The sequence below is a fragment of the Neofelis nebulosa genome, chromosome 1 (assembly GCF_028018385.1).
Source record: "Neofelis nebulosa isolate mNeoNeb1 chromosome 1, mNeoNeb1.pri, whole genome shotgun sequence".
NCBI lineage: Eukaryota > Metazoa > Chordata > Mammalia > Carnivora > Felidae > Neofelis > Neofelis nebulosa.
The window spans coordinates 118,209,243-118,225,513 of NC_080782.1; the positions used below are offsets into that span (position 1 = coordinate 118,209,243).

At 42.5% G+C, this 16,271-nt stretch overlaps 1 protein-coding gene across 13 annotated transcripts in view; it reads left to right on the forward strand.

Annotated features, from left to right (window-relative positions):
- The window catches only part of PPP2R2B (protein phosphatase 2 regulatory subunit Bbeta), a 509,802-nt gene extending 497,594 nt beyond the window's left edge, over positions 1 to 12,208 (forward strand). For all 13 annotated transcript variants that reach the window (XM_058732601.1, XM_058732604.1, XM_058732596.1 and 10 more), the window contains 3 exons: positions 124 to 293; positions 8,775 to 8,866; positions 11,492 to 12,208. In XM_058732601.1, coding sequence (XP_058588584.1) covers positions 124 to 293; positions 8,775 to 8,866; positions 11,492 to 11,771 — 542 coding nt within the window. In that variant the 3' untranslated portion in view covers positions 11,772 to 12,208. The remainder of the gene's footprint in view (positions 1 to 123; positions 294 to 8,774; positions 8,867 to 11,491) is intronic.
- Positions 12,209 to 16,271: the final 4,063 nt, after the last annotated feature.

Here is a 16,271-nt window from a genome sequence, read left to right on the forward strand (position 1 = left end):
CCTTACTCACATTCTGAAGATTCTACTCCAAGTTAGACTGTTGTCTTTCTAGCTGGTCCATACATGGTAGAGTTAGTTGAAAAGGATGTGCTCATTTTGTCTTGTTTTGCTTCTTCTGTGCAGTTTTTGAAGAGCCCGAAGATCCAAGCAACAGGTCGTTTTTCTCTGAAATTATCTCTTCGATTTCGGATGTGAAGTTCAGCCACAGTGGGAGGTATATCATGACCAGAGACTATCTGACCGTTAAAGTCTGGGATCTCAACATGGAAAACCGCCCCATTGAAACTTACCAGGTACGGACCACCACCCACCCATAGTTCCATAAGGCACTTCCTTTGTGGACCTCCAAGTCAGCTTCTGCCTACAAAGGCTTACAGTACACAAGAGTAAAAGACAGTACATCATCATAAATTCCATAAAATGGTCCAGCCTGCAATTGCTATAGGATTTAGACAAGGGTACAGAAGGAGGAGCTTGGATTCAATTTAACCCATATCTACTGACCATTTAGATGTGGGATGGATACTGCAGATACAGAGGTGAACAAGACAGACATGATCCTGCTCTCTTTGAGCTGACTGTGTGATGGGGAAGCCAGATGATGAACAGGGAACTGAGTAGGTGTTGATGCAAGAGATGGTACTGTGTGCATGGGAGCACACACAAGGAGGGTCAGTCTGGCAAAAAGAAACCCTAAGGCTGAGTCTTGAATGACAGGAGCTAGCCAGAAAAGTCATATCGTTAGAAGGATAGTATGTTCATAGCTGGTGTGTTCAGAAAGTTCTTCTGCCCATGTTCTGTATTCAAGATATCAAGAAGTCTAGAAATCTAGGCCCTGGTAAAGAACATTAGGTTATTTTGTCTTCAGGCTGAGTACAATGGAAAACCATTAAAAGGTTTTGGAGGAAATGATGACAGTTGGGGCTCTGGAATTGGCAGCAAGTGGATAGAGGGAGAGGCAGGAGGAGAGTCTGTGAGTTTCGCTTGCTGATTCAATATGAAGAGAAGAGCAATCAAGAAGAGTGTGCACAGGTTTTTGGCTTAAGCATTGGCTAAATGGTTGGTAGATTTATGGACCAAGGGAACAAAGGAGAAGGCAGTGTGCAGTGTTTAGAATGGCTTTTTCTTAGAAGAGGAAGACCAGGTTTTGAGGTAGAAAGGATTTGAGGAAGTTCATTTCAGGTAAGAGCACAATGGAAGCAAAGATCAAGAGGCAGGAATAAACTGGTCTTTTTAAAGATATTTTGGGTTAGATTAAAAGAAGTACAAAAATTCTAGACAGGGATTTAACTTACCTATTTTTCTTGAGACTTAATTCACATACCATAATATCCATCCTTTCGAAGTCTATGTGAATGTATTCACAAAGTTGTGGAACCCTCACCACTATCCCATTCCGGAACATTTTCATCATTGACCAGCACATTCTGGCTATGCTAGGGAGGAGAGCCTATAGGGGGACATAGTAGCAAATACAACAGTAAAGAAGTTATTGCAACATTCTGGCAAAGGCTGAGAGTAGCTCAGATGAGCTTGTGACGAATGGAAGTGGCCAAAATCTTGTAAAATCAATAGCAGTTGACAAGAAATTGGATATGTGATGTAAGAGGAAACGAGGTTTTTTTATCCTGCCCAATTAGGAAAATGGCAGTGCCATTTTATGCAGATGAGGAAATCGAGAATTTTGTTTGGGACATTTTGGGCCAAATAAACATCCAGAAACTGCAAGTAGGCAGCTCAGTTGGAGTTTGGGTATATCTTAGCTTAAAGGAAAGAAAAGGTCAGGACCGTGCCCTGGGAACCTGATATTTACAGGTTAAGAAAAGGCAAACTAGGAGGAATGTTCTGGGAGCCAAAGAGACTATTTCAAGGAGAAGCAAACACCAACTACTAAATGCTGTTGCTAAATCAAATAGGAATGGATAGAAAATAGGCCAATGGATATAAGTGGAGGTGAGTGGTAGTAATGAAGGTCTGATTTGCGTGGATTTCAATAGAGACTATAAATGGAAGATGTGAGTGCAATGAGTACAGATAACTCTTGCAAGAAATTTTACTTTGAAGGGCAACAGAGAAATGGAGTGGTATCTGGAATGGGATATAGGTATAAGGAAAGTGTATCACAGCATACTTTATGCTGATGGGAATAAGCCAGTAGAGAAAGAATAATTCAAGCAGCTAAGTGCTTGAGGGAAGCAAGATGGAACAGGTCCACTGCAGAATTGGTCTTAGATGAGAAGATGGATAATCCATCCATCAAAGTCAGGAGGTTTGTAAATCTAAGACTGAGTTGAATACAGAAGTGTTGTAGAGTTGCTCAAGGATGGAAGGAGAGATAAAGTCAAATTTGTTGAAGGTACATACTAAGGGTGTGATTATAATGATGGATGGACCACTAAACCTCAGGTAGTAAGGAGGGAAATACTAGGTGAAGAAAAGTAGACAGGAAAATGGATTTAAAGACTTAATGGAATCAAGATAGTAAAGGGAGTGAACTAAAAAGGTAGGAGGTAGCAATGGAGTAGTACTTGTTAAACAGGTACACTTAACAGTCATGGCAAGTCTCATAAAGACCAAGGAGGTAAAGGAAAAAAACCATTTAAAATGATGAGGCCAAGTAACTGAAAGAGCAGAAGAATGATGGCAGGGGCTCTGGGTGTTACAATTGCCTCAAGGGATGTGGCAGAGGGACTCAGAACTGTTGCTGACTCTAACAAGGTAGACAGCAGGGAGTCTTCAGGGAAAGCAGGGAGCTCTTCAGAAAAGCTAAGGAATCATGGTCTGGAGCAGCAGGGAGTCCACCTACTCCACCTTGATACATATGAGCCAAAGTCCTGCTACTACTGTGGCCACAGAAGAAGCCAACCTTTCAGAAGAAATACAGAGAGAAGATTGAGGACCCCCCAGGACTTTGACCAACTGTGAGTAACACAAGGTCCTATGAGAAGGTTTGGGGGCCAGAAATGAAGACAACATATGTAATTGAGATAGTTTGTGGTTGAAATAACCTGCCCTGTATATTTGGAGTCTTACTGTCCCCTAGATCCTTCCAGACTTCAGGGCCCCACTTCACAGCACTTACCTTCAGCCCAGGGCTAGAGCCAACTGGAACATCATCTTCCAACTACACAGACGAACATCTAGTGTTCCGAACTCCATACCAAACAGAGGGCAGTGTCGAGTAGAACCTGAGTGTGGGTGGTGTTGACAGGGGTGTAGCCTGCTGGCAAGCCTGGATTAGAGAAAACTGGATTTAGGCTCTTCGGTGGCAGGAGCAATTAGCACTTTCATTTTAGAGAAAGGCTTTAAGAACAAAGCTAGTTTTAGAACACAGTGAGCTGTGACATCGAATAATAAGCATTTTAAGAGCCTGCTTCTCAAACCAAGTTCAGCTACTGGTAGATGTGGAAGTGTTCTTTGTCAAAGGCTATGAAATAGGTATCCTAGCACATGTATTGAAATGCAGTGTTAGAAAAGTTTATTTCAACTTTACATAGCATATTTCAAAGCAATTTAAATTCATATGCTATATAAAAATTTTAATGTATCAAAGATGGTAAATAAACTCTGAATTCCTAGAACACTGTTGAAAAAGACTGTGAGGGCTGGCCCATAGGGAAATAATTCCATCATCAGTTACTAATACCTTCCCTGGGGAGTGAAATAAGTAATGTTCCTGCTGTGTATTTTCATACATGCATCAACTGGTCTCAAGCATCTTTCCAGGAATAACAAATTGTAGACTTATCTATAATTAGCTATTTTCAAGTTTTCCTACAGAACAGGGGTTGGCAAACTGTGGCTGGTGGGCCAAATCTAGCCTCCATTTATTTCAGTACAAGAAGTTTTACTGAAACACAGCCACATCTGATCATGCATATATTGTCCTTGTTGCTTTCACAGTACAGTGGCAGAGTTGAGTGGTTGTGACAGAGACATTATAGCCCACAAACCCTAAAATACCTGCTGACTCTTCACAAGGGAAGTTTGTCAACCCCTGAAATCTAAGAACCAACCAATAGAGTTGACTCTTGCTGGGCCTCATGAGCAGTCCAGTAACTGTACAACACCAGGCTTCCATGAGTTCATGATTTAAGAACCTCTATGTTGAGAGGTTCAGTTTAGTGTCAAGAAAGCCATACACAATAGGAACATGGATGACAAATATTTAGAACATGAAGAAAACATCAAATTGGGTGAATCTTAAGTTGTCTCTTGCTCTGTACATTAGATGTTTCTAATGAATGTTCTTAACCTTCTCTTCTCTGATGGAGGTTGGTCCATCTTGTTTGCCTCAGGTTTTCTCTCCTGTTTTAGCAACACAACATAAAGTTAACATACCTTCATATTCAATGTTCTTTTTCTGTAGAGGACTTGAAGCCAAAGCAGTAGGAACAGCCCAAAATTTAGCTGTTGAGGAGGAGAAAGTATTAGTTCAGACCAGATTTTCCTTTGGATCCCTCCTGACTTTTGTCTTTCAAGAACTATTTATAGTTTGGGGCAATGTGGTTCCTCCTAATGGATCCACACTTCCAAACCACCCATGTTTTGATATGTTCATAAAGAAGAGTATAGGCTGAACCAAAAAATTTTTTCAGTAATTACAGTGAAATACTTTTCTAACACTATTTACAGTGAAAATAATCATCTATCCCCTTCTTAGAGCTTTACAGTTCCCAACCATTGTAGGATTCTGAGAAGTTCTGTATCATAGAAACTGCTTAACCATGTGTTTTCAAAACCAGTTTCTCCGTTCTCAGAACACTCTGCATCCGTGCCTTCTCTGCAAAGTGCTCCATACCACATCAGAGGAATGAGTAGCATGGAGATAAGGCTGAAAATAAGGAGCTATTTGGCTCAAATTTTTCTCCAAAAAAGTAGGAAAACTAGAGTATAGGCATGTCTCATTTTATCGCACTTCCCAGATACTGCCTTTAAAAAAATTTGAAGGTTTGTTTTAGCCCCACATTGACCAAGTCTACCAGTGCCTTTTTTCCAACACATTTGCTCGTTTCACATCTCTGTGTCATGTTTACCATCTCCAAGCTTTATCATATGTTATGATGATTTGTGTTGAATGATCTTTGGCATTACTATCATAATTGTTTTGGGGTGCCACAAACTGTGCCCATGTAAGATGGTGAGCTTAAGGATTATATGATGTGTGTGTGTGTTTGCCTGCCAGCCTTTCCCCATCTCTCTGCTTCTCTTCTGGCCTCCATATTCCCTGGACACAACAATGTTGAAATTAGGCCAGGCAATAACCCTCCAATGGCTTCAAAGTGTTCATACAAAAGGAAGAGTCCCACATCTCTCACTTTCAGTCATAAAGTAGAAATGATTAAGCACAGCAAGGAAGCTGTGCAAAAAGCAAGGTAGGCTGAAAGGTAGGCCTCTTACACAGAACAGTTTGCCAGGGTGTGAATGTTGAAGGAAAAGTACTTGAAGGGAATTAAAAGTGCTACTCCAGCAAACACATGAGTGGTCCGGAGAGAAAAATGAAACCAGGCCCAACATCCCCTTAAGCCAAAGTATAATCCAGAGCAAGGCTCTAACTCTCTTGAATGTTGTCAAGGGTGAGAGAGATGAGGAAGGTGCAGAAGAAAAGATTGATTAAAGCTAGGACAGGTTGGTTCAGGAGGTTTAAGGAAGCCAGCTGCAGAACACGAAAGTACATCTGAAGCAGCCAGTGCTGATATAGAAGCGACAGCAAATTATCCAGAAGATCCAGGCATGATAATTCATGAAGGTGCCTACACCAAGCATCATATTTTCAATGTAGAAGAAACAACCTTCTTTGGAAAAAGATGCCATCAAGGAGTTTTATAGCTAGAGAGGAGAAGTCAATACCTGGCATCAAAGCGTCAAAGGACAGGCTGACTTTCTGGTTAGGAGCAAATGCAGAGGGTGACTAAGTTGAATCCAGAGCTCATTTACCATTCTGAAAATCCTAGGGCCCTTAAGAAATATGCTATATATACTCACCTGTGCTCTACAAATGGGACAACAAAGCCTGGGTGACAGCACACTCTCTGTTTACAACGTGGTTTACTGAGTGTTTTTAGCCCACTTGAGACCTACTGTTCAGAAAAAAAGATTCCTTTAAAAGTATTATTGCTCATTGACAGTGTACCCTATCTCCCAAAAGTTCTGATGTAGATGGACAGTGAGATTAATGTTGTTCTCATATATAGTAACACAAATTTAGACTCTCACACACAGCTGATAAAGCAGCAGGAGGGTTTGAAAGGGTTGACTCCAATTTTGACTTTCAAGTCTTATTATTGAAAAAATACATTTTATGAGGCTATAGCTGTCCTAGATAAGTGATTCCTCTGATGGATGCAGGCACAGTAAATGCAAAGCCTTCTGGAAAGAATCTAACATAGTATATGCCATTCAGAGCATATGTCACTCATGGGAAGAAGCCAACACATCAGTATTCACAGGAGTTTAGAAAAAGTTATTCCAGACCTTAGGGAGGACTTTGAGGGGTTCCAGACCTCAGTGGAGAAAAATCACTGCAGATGTGATGGAAATATCAAGTGGAGACTGAAGATGGAACTGAGTCACCATAATCTCATGATAAAACTTCAAAGGATGTGGAGTTCAAAGAACATGATTTCTTGAGATGGGATCTACTCCCAGTGAAGATGCTGGCAAGACTGTGGAAATGTCAACAAAGGATTCAGATTATCCCATAAACTTCATTGATAAAACAACAGCAGAATTTGAAAGAATTGACTCCCATTCTGACAGAAGCTCTGCTGTGAGTAAAATGCTATCAAACAACATCACATGCTACAGAGAAATCATTTGTGAAAGAAATAGTCCATCAATATGGCAAACTTTATTGTCTTATTTTAAGAAATTGCCGCAGCCATGAACACTGAGGCAAGACCTTCTACTAAAAGAGGACAACTCTCTGGAAATCTCATGTTTAGCCTTTTTTAGCCATTAAGTATTTATTAAGGTATATATATTGTTTTTTTAGATAAGGAGATTTATTGCACACTTAATAGACTAGAGTGTAATCATAACCTTCACATGCCCGAAGAAAGCAAAAAGTTTATTTAACTCACTTTGTTATGATATTCACCTTATTGCAGTGGTCTGGAACCGACAGTATCTCCGAGGTGTGCCTACACTGGAACAACAAATTTAGCTTCCATTGCCCCAGGCTTCTATTTCCTCTGTGACAAAGAACCTAGAAACAAGTCAATGACAAGTCCAGAAAAGGCATCAAAGACCTCAGTAACAAAACTATGACCCAGAGGCTAATCCTGTCCCCCACCTGTTTTTGTAAATAAAGTTCTGTTAGAATACAACCCCACCACTCATTTGTTTATGTATTACGTATGGCTACTTTCACATTACAAGGGCTGAGCTGAGAGTTTGCCAGCAAGGTCATATGGCCCACAAAGCATAAATACTTACTCTCTGGCCCTTTATAGAAGAGGTTTGCCAAACCCTGGTCAGGATCAAGAATCAATCCTATTTTTGCCCTCAGACTCTCTTCTGCTTCTTTGCTCAAAAGACTCAACAATCACTAGAGGTCTTCAGCCCTACAAACAGAAATGGCCTTCTACATCAGACTTGTACCACGTCCAGGATGCCCAAAACATGGCAGGAGAAGGAAGGACAATGAGTTCAGCTACAGCAGAGTTATCAAATGCCACACATGGATTCTCTTGTCACCAAAGCAGTGAAGTAGGTACCCTGACAAGGCCCAAGACTGCAAGCGGCCATTTGCAGAGTTATACTTTCACTGTCCAAATGACTCAGAGAGCTTTTCAATACCCAAAACATCTCATCAAACATGGGATGAATGACCCAACCGTGCTGAACAGTCTCATATAAAATTCACATCCAACAATTTCATGGGGCCCCAGTGCCTTCCAGCATTGCAGCATTGATTCCTAAGCCTCTCCTGCCCTTCCTCACTCTCAGCTAATAACCTTGCTTCTTAAAATGCCAATGGGAGAAATGCTACATACTTCAGGGATGCAGCCTTTATGTCAGACTTTCCTCGGCAGCTCCACCTGCATGGACATCTCCAAATGATCATACCCAAAAACACAAAGGGCAACTCCATCCTTCCACTTGCTCAAGAGAAAGGTCGAGGAGCCATCTTGATTCCTCTTCTCTCGTACTTCACAGGTGCATCATCCGCGAGTCCTATCAGGTCTCCCTGCAAACATGCCTGGAAAGTTCACCATTTCCCACCACTGCTCTCACCAAATCCAAACCATCATCTGTCAGCAGGTTATAACGAACCTCCCTGCATTTGCTGGCTTACATTATCGCAACACAGCTCAGTGATCCTTTCTGTGAGGTCTCCTCACCTTTCTCAGAATTAAAGGCCCATGCGAATGTTCATCTGCCTCCACACTGGAAGAAAACACACAAAGGCTATTGTGTTCACTGCCTAGCCCAAGCTCATAGTAGGAAGGCAATAGACATGTGTTGAGTTAAAGACACAATGAATGGTGTCCTCTAATGCCTACTAGCAAATCAGTTTAGAAAAGGGGACTGTACCACCTTCTGGGCCCTTCTATAGGCCACCAGCTAATTCAGCAAAGTTTTTTAATCCACACTCACCACATAAGCAGCTCATCAATCCATCCTAATATCCCCTGTCTAAAGAGAGCCCAGCCTGGATTCAGACCTGGGCCACTGGACGAATTAACAGCTCACATCAGAAGAAGAGGTCTTCACAGAAATAATCATTTTTAAAAATAATAACTGACCCTCTTGATTTACTTCCCCAACAGGTGCATGACTACCTCCGCAGCAAGTTGTGCTCCCTCTATGAAAATGACTGCATTTTTGATAAATTTGAGTGTGTGTGGAATGGGTCAGACAGGTAAGAAAGGCTGTGTGGCTAGGGAACCTTCCAAAAGGTGGGTCGTGTACTTGCCGAGGCCCTGGGCAACTGATCCTAAGGAGATCACAGCCAAAGGGGGGTGAAAATCAGGCCCCTAGCCCTGGTAGGAGTCCACTGTATGGGTCACCAGATTTCCCTTGAGCTCAGACCTGAAATGAAGGGCACCATGTGTTGAGACCCTCGAATCCTCTTACAGGACTGGCACAGGTAAGTGTGTAACATCAACGAGAAAATCCTGTTTTACATACCAGAGCTGCATCAACATGGCTGAAATGAGTAACACTAACAATCCATCTCCCAAGTTCCAACCTAAGTAGCTCAGATTATTGCCAAGCTTAGTTTCTAGGTCGAAAATTATCCCTGACCACTTCTGGTATACCCGGCCAAAGGCTCTGGTCATTGGTTAGCTGAATTCTAGTTGGCCTCATTTATCATATCCCCTCAAAATGATTTATTATTGTTTTAAGGCCTTTTATTTCAACCATACTTCATATTACCTTCTAATGGTTCATTTTTAGTTTGACAAATACAGATGATTCCCCGACTTCCAACATGAAGTACAGGCTACTAGGAGCTGATTTAGTTTGTTGAGGAATGCAGCGCCCACACTAGTGTTTTGGAAGCACTCCATTCGGTCATGGCAAGGCACTCAGATTCGAGCTTTTTGTAAAAACAAGCTTTTCTGACCATTATTCGGCCTGCTTTGTCAGTGAACCAAAATGTGCCTTCCACGTAGCAGGCCTGGCAAGAGTCACCACATGTCAGAGGACCCAAGTCACAGCACCCATTTGGTATTAGGCAGAGGGAAGAGACAACGGAGCAGCTGTGATGTAGGAACAAAAGCTCCCCAGGGGGAAGTGTTTTACATTATTTGTATATTTGTATCAATACATTGATTCATATAGAATTCACTTTTTCATTGTTGATTAATAGATGTGTCCTATTTGTTACTGTTCCAATAACCTCTCTTAACCTAGACTCAGTAAGTACTTATGCGTCACCCCCTCACACATCATGTTCTAGAATCCCGACCACAATCTGACAAAGTTGTTTTCATCATGCCCATTTTATAGTTGCAGAAACTGAGGCTCAGCCAGGTCAAGTAACCTTCTCCAGCTCAGGAGCTAGTATGTAGTAGAGACAAAAGTAAGAAGTTTTCAGTTTGAATCTTAAGTCAGCATTGTTTTTTCATAACGTCACAGTTTCTTTCCATAACCAAGAAAATTCTTGGTTCAGATAAGGTTTGGAGTTTTAAAAACACAAAAATAAATAGGAAGGACTCTGTTTGAAAGCAGGTCAAGTGATGGTGGGGCCAGCAAATGGCAGTTCATGGGAAGCCATGAGGCCAAGTGGCTGAGTGCTAGGCCCTGGGGTTAGTTAGGCACATGTGGGCTGGAGGCCTGAGTGTGTCACTTCCTCGCAGCGTGACACTGTGCTCGTCACCTGTGCTCATGTGTAAGTCCCCCCCCCCCCCGGGGATAACGTAAGGCAAGATGAGACTGCGGCGGTCAAGCATTCTGCACCCTTCCTGATAAGGTAACAACAGCTTATTCTACTACAGAGACCAACACATTTCACAACATCCATTCCCTGGGCCAGAGTAACCGAATCTAGCCATTGATCGATTTGCCTGACACAGCTGATCCAGTTCGTAAAAACCTATCTCCCCTGGCTGTGGCCCCATGCTCTCAGCTTCCCCCTCCCCTGTCTATGCACTCATGCCATGTGAACACCAATGAGGTGTATCCTCTCCCAGTCTAACCAGACCATCAGGGCTTCACCCAGAAATGAGGCCAAGCCAGCCTGTCCAGGGGCAGCCCCTGTGGGATGTTACTGAGGCAACATTATCCCCCTCTCAGCCTGTCACCAGTAAAGACTCCGTCCCTTGCATCTGGAAGGCTTTGGCAGTCACTGCTCTCAGTAAATCGTCAATACGCCTGAGGATGGAGAGGTCTTATAAAAACATGGAAGCCATCTGTGAATCTACTGGCAAGGCTTCTTTCCCCTCCCAAGTTCTTTTAAAATTTGAATTTGTTTACTCTCTTCCTGAGGGAAACCATGATGACATCCACTTTTTAGGTAACTTTTCTGGCAAGGCTAAATCGAGAGCTGGCTCTCAGCAGAGGGAGGACGCACATGGGTCAGTGCGCTATACGCTCAGGGTTTCTCCCACCATGCCGACTGACTGGGGACAGCCTTGGAGCTTGGGCAACATGGAGGCCCCACTACTACAAAGTTTCCGAAGTGTTCCTCCTGTCACGACCTCCCTCCAGCCTCACAATGCTGAGGGAGGTAGGGCTGGTATGATTAAAACCACCGGACTCATTTACAGACCCAGATAAGGGATCTATCCAACAGAATTACCAAGGAGGATTATCACAGCCCTCCATTTGCCAATCAAAGAGCTTGTTGCTTTTAGTGATTCAGGACTTAAACCACAGTCACACTGTTGAGCCTGTTTGGGTTTTTGGTTTTTCATAAAACTTAGGGTGTCATAAGCTGCCCATGATGTAACACCATTAGCTCCAGAAAGACACAATGGGGACAGGTTACTGCCTTTCTCCAGAGCACTCAGTCACTCCCTATTTCCTCTCTACATTGCAGCGTCATCATGACAGGCTCCTACAACAACTTCTTCAGGATGTTCGACAGAAACACCAAGCGTGATGTCACCCTTGAGGCCTCGAGGGAAAACAGCAAACCCCGGGCTATTCTAAAACCACGAAAAGTGTGCGTGGGGGGCAAGCGAAGAAAAGACGAGATCAGCGTTGACAGTCTGGACTTTAGCAAAAAGATCTTGCATACAGCTTGGCATCCTTCAGAAAATATTATAGCAGTGGCGGCTACAAATAACCTATATATATTCCAGGACAAGGTTAACTAGGAGGACAAGTTATTACTTAATAATCTCACATACTGAATACTAGTCAAACATGTTTTTAAATGTTTCTTTTGGTCTTCATTTGATGCATTGACATTAATTTCCCTATGCAGAAAACAATTGGAATAGAATTAAAAAGAGTCCAACTTTCCCAGATCCCCAGTTCTAAGAGACTTTTGTCAAACCCAATAGGTTCTGAGACACTTGTGTTTAGAATTGAGAGCTGCCAGCTAACACTAATTCTCCATAGTTGACTTGAATTTCTGATGCTTTTATTGCCCGGTTTTCTCTGGTGGGTCCAGTGTTTTGTTCCTAGGTGTCTGCTGAGATAAAATGAGGTTGTCTGTAGTATTTAAAGAGAAAAGAGATGTTTTTTTTAATTAAGCAATTCCATTTGATTGAAAAAAAATCAACAAAAAAATAAACACCGTTTACTCTTAGAGACATTCTCCTTTTTTGTGTGTGAAAAATCACAAGCAGTCAGCATCCCCTGCCCCCACAGCACTTTTTATTAACAGTCTCATTTGAACCGGAGATTTATTTCACGAGGCCACGAAGAGGACCCAGAATGAGAAGGGAGGGGACACATCACCACTGCTATACTCTTTTTCTTTGTAAGTGCCATAGAAACAGCCTGAGAATTTGGCTAGGAAACCCCATGAATGCTTCAGGGGACATAAAGAGAACACTTTCCACACAGTGCTTCTCAGAGTTAGCTTGGCAAGGCCATGTGGGGCCAGATTCCATCTGCTGCCTTGTTATGCCTGCTTTTTGTAATTTTAAATGGCTCCATATAATCCTCTACTTACATGTTGGTTGGCTTTTTCTCTTCAACCTTTTCCAGTTTATTTATTCCATTGACTTCTAAAGGCCAAGGTCTGGTTGTTTATTATCTGGCATTCTAAATGATGCGGCAGCACCACCCCTGGCTCCTGGAGAAAGGCTGGTCTGTTCCTTTTGGGTGTGTCTGCTACCCAACCCCCTCCCTCTTCCTGGGTTTGGTGACCAAGAGTCACAATCCATCCATCTCCACTGCAGCTATAACAAAAATGGCCTGTAAAAAATGCTCGTTTGTGAAGTCTAATCAAGTGTTTCTAATCCACCTCAAGCTCACCATTTAGAAAAATGCACCAAAGGGCTCTCTTCCTACAAAAATGGAATATGGGAGAGTCAAAAATCTTCCACAGTACAGTGAAGTCTGCTTGAACCTATGCAGTCTGGTTCACCCTTCCCCCTCCACGTTTACCATTCAGACTTCTTTTAAGTTCCAGAAGGTTCTGCAGGGCACAACTCTGGGAAAACTAAATGAATTCATAGGATTTATAAATTTGAAGGAGGAGGTGGGAGGTTCCCAGAAAGCTGGGTCTGAGCTTAGTATCTCCATACCTGTCTTGCTGACTCATTCCCCTTCTTATTCACGAATCTTCCATTTTGTGAGTTAACAAATGGCTTGAAATGAGCATTTTTATTTTAAAGAGAAAGTCTCTTTTGATTCACGTATTTATTACAAGTCCCAACTCCAAGTTTACGTTGCTTGGGGAGGCAGGAAAAAAAATAGGAACCCTATTTCCATTCTAAGCTACTATCCATTTAATAACAGCTTTTTGGCAAGGTAATAGCTATCTAGAACTTAAGAGAACACCACTTTGTAAGATGCATCCCAATTTCAGAAACATTAAAATATGAGAAGTACTTCTCAAAATTGAAGGATCATGTGGATAAAAGATGTGACTTTTTTCCTCAGTGTTTCTCCTCTTCCCTCAATGAAAGCCTCTTCAGGCATTGTCCATAAAGTGGCCCAGGTGGAAACTCTCTGGGCAGGATTCCTGCCTGGCCTGGCTGGGACAGTGTTCTTGGAGGAGACTTTAGAGAGGATCAGAAACTTCTCCAGCTGATAGAGAATTGTCTTATCAGGATAGATAGAAGGAACAATGAGTTATTCTCCAAAGTTTACTATCAGCTTCCTTATGGCCTTCTCTCTGCTCCTCTGAGACTCATCTCCTCTCTTTGTACCAGGTGGGGCTTGTGAGAGATCACTGTTGCTCAAACTTAGGCATCAACCAACCTCTGTGCTATTGCTCATTTAAGTCACCTTTTTTAAAAGTAACACTTAGCCTCCTCCAAAGAAATAATGATGAAATATCCATTTTAGTGTTTTTTAGACATTAAAATAATCACATACCAAGTAATATAACAAATGTACCCAAGTACCACCTACAATCATCTTGTGAACCATGAAGAACATGTTCCAACTTTAGGACACAGAGTAACTGCTATCAGAGAATATTCGGAGGCATCAGAGAGTCCCGATGGACAATGCTTCTTCACTAACTACAGTCACCAGTGCTTCCCACAACCCATGACAGCTTTGGTCATGGTTTTGAGGGATTCACAGGCCCCCTGCATGCTATCTGTGGATCTTCATAAAATCCCCCATGCTTAGTACTACACCCTTGGCACATAGATCCAGAGAGTGGGAGGGATTTGCCAGAGATCTCAGAGTTAAGAGCACAGAGCAGCCACTTGAATAAAGAATGCATCAGGAAAAAAACATACAAGATTCCTGGACTGGAACAGGAGAGGAAGGCGCTAGAGACTAGACCTCAGGCAGCAATCGCCACCACCATGTATCAGCAATGACCTGCTCTGTGCCAGGTACTGAACTAGGTATTTTACAATCCCAGTTTCCTTCTGCTCCCATGCTGGGGATCTTCAACATCCACCCAATCAATCCCTGTTCCAGCTGACACTAAAAGCTACCTGAAAGCTGACTTGCCACACTGTCAACAGTGTGTTGGGTTCTAAGAGCCCTGCGCTGCCTAATAGTGCAAAGTCTGCTGCTTGGTATGAGCAATCACTTTGCACTGAAGGATGGCAGCTGACTGAGGAGGAGAGGGAGTTAGAGCTTCCCAAGGCTTTATTGAAATGATCCAAATAAAACAGAGTTCCTGACATTTAAAAAGCTGCACTTGGGCAGAGATCCATGCTGTCTTATCTGGAGGTAGAAGAGGATTTTGAAGTAACAAAGAAGAAACATGTAAATGAACATCAAGTAGTGGGGTGCACACAGGTGAGTGGGCAGTAAGAACCCATTTGCTTCTTAAATCCTTAAAGTCTGGCTCCTGTCTTCACTCTATTGGACAGCTGTGTTGGTGGGGGGGGGGGGGGAGGGCCTGTCAGTAAATCATCTTTAAACTTCTCAGCGATCTCATAATTAACCATAGCAACACCTATTAACACAACCAGCATATGAAAGGCAGTCAGTTGGAACCAGGATGAAGCTAAAATTCTTTTAGCTCCATACCCAATGAAGTAAGTCATCCATCTCCAATGTATTTCTTTTCAACACTTCAGGACCCATTATCCTGAAAGTTGACCCTAAAATGGTCAATCACTGACAAGGGGGAGACCACAATTTCCCTTCCTTCAAACCAACTGGCTAAGGCTCCCCTCCTACCTATTCTCCCACCCCTACGGATTCATGCTTGTCTATTCACTCTGCTGTCTGCAGGGCTCAAGAGAGCCCTAGTAAGCCTAATAGCAAAGCTTTGGGGGTGACACTATAGTCCACATCCTGAGTGAGCCCTCTTCCTAATCTGACTCCATTACGGACGTGTAGATGAGGCAGGTGTGGGGTTTTTTTTTTAATGTTTTTTATTTATTTTGAGAGAGAGCAAGCACACAAGTTGGGGAGGGGCAGAGAGAGAGAGAGAGAGAGAGAGAATCCCAAGCAGGCTCCACACTCTCAGCACAGAGCCCAACACAGGGCTCAAACTCACAAATTGTGAGATTGTGATCTGAGTTGGAATCAAGAGTCGTACACTTAAACTGACTGAGCCACTCAGGCACCCCAAGGCAGTGTGTTTTAAACAGTACCCCCAAAGATACTGCAATCACCACTTCACCCCTAGGAAACATTCACACTTCCCCCTGAGTCACTAGGTATCTGTCAGAGCTTAACCCATCCCTTCCTCCCCTATTTCTAAGTCAAGCCTCAGGAACTGCTTTCCCTTGGAATGACTTGCCTGTCATAGAAAGAATGTGGAACTGGGAAATAGGAAATGTGGATCCCGCCCCTGGCTCCACTGAAAAGTAATTAAGAAACTTCTAGAAGTCACTTAACATGTGCATCAGTCACGTCGTCACCTGTGAAATAGTCACAAAACAATCTGTCCTCGCTCACAGAATTACTGTGAGAAGCACAAGAAATTTATTTACTTATAATTGCTTGGTAAGTTTAAAGCACCATAAAAATCGTAACAGCAACAATTCTCACTATGAAGACATACTTGTAATTTCTCATTATCTTCCTTCTTTAAGCCCCTGAGATTAATGCCAGTATTATGTTCGTTTTGGAAATGAGGAAATAGACTCAAGTTGTCAACGTAGCCACAGGCATATAGCCAGTAAGAGACAGAACCAGGACTCCAACTCAAGATATCTGACTCTAAAGACAGAATTCTTGAAATACTGTTTAATACATGATAGTAGCTAACATTTAAT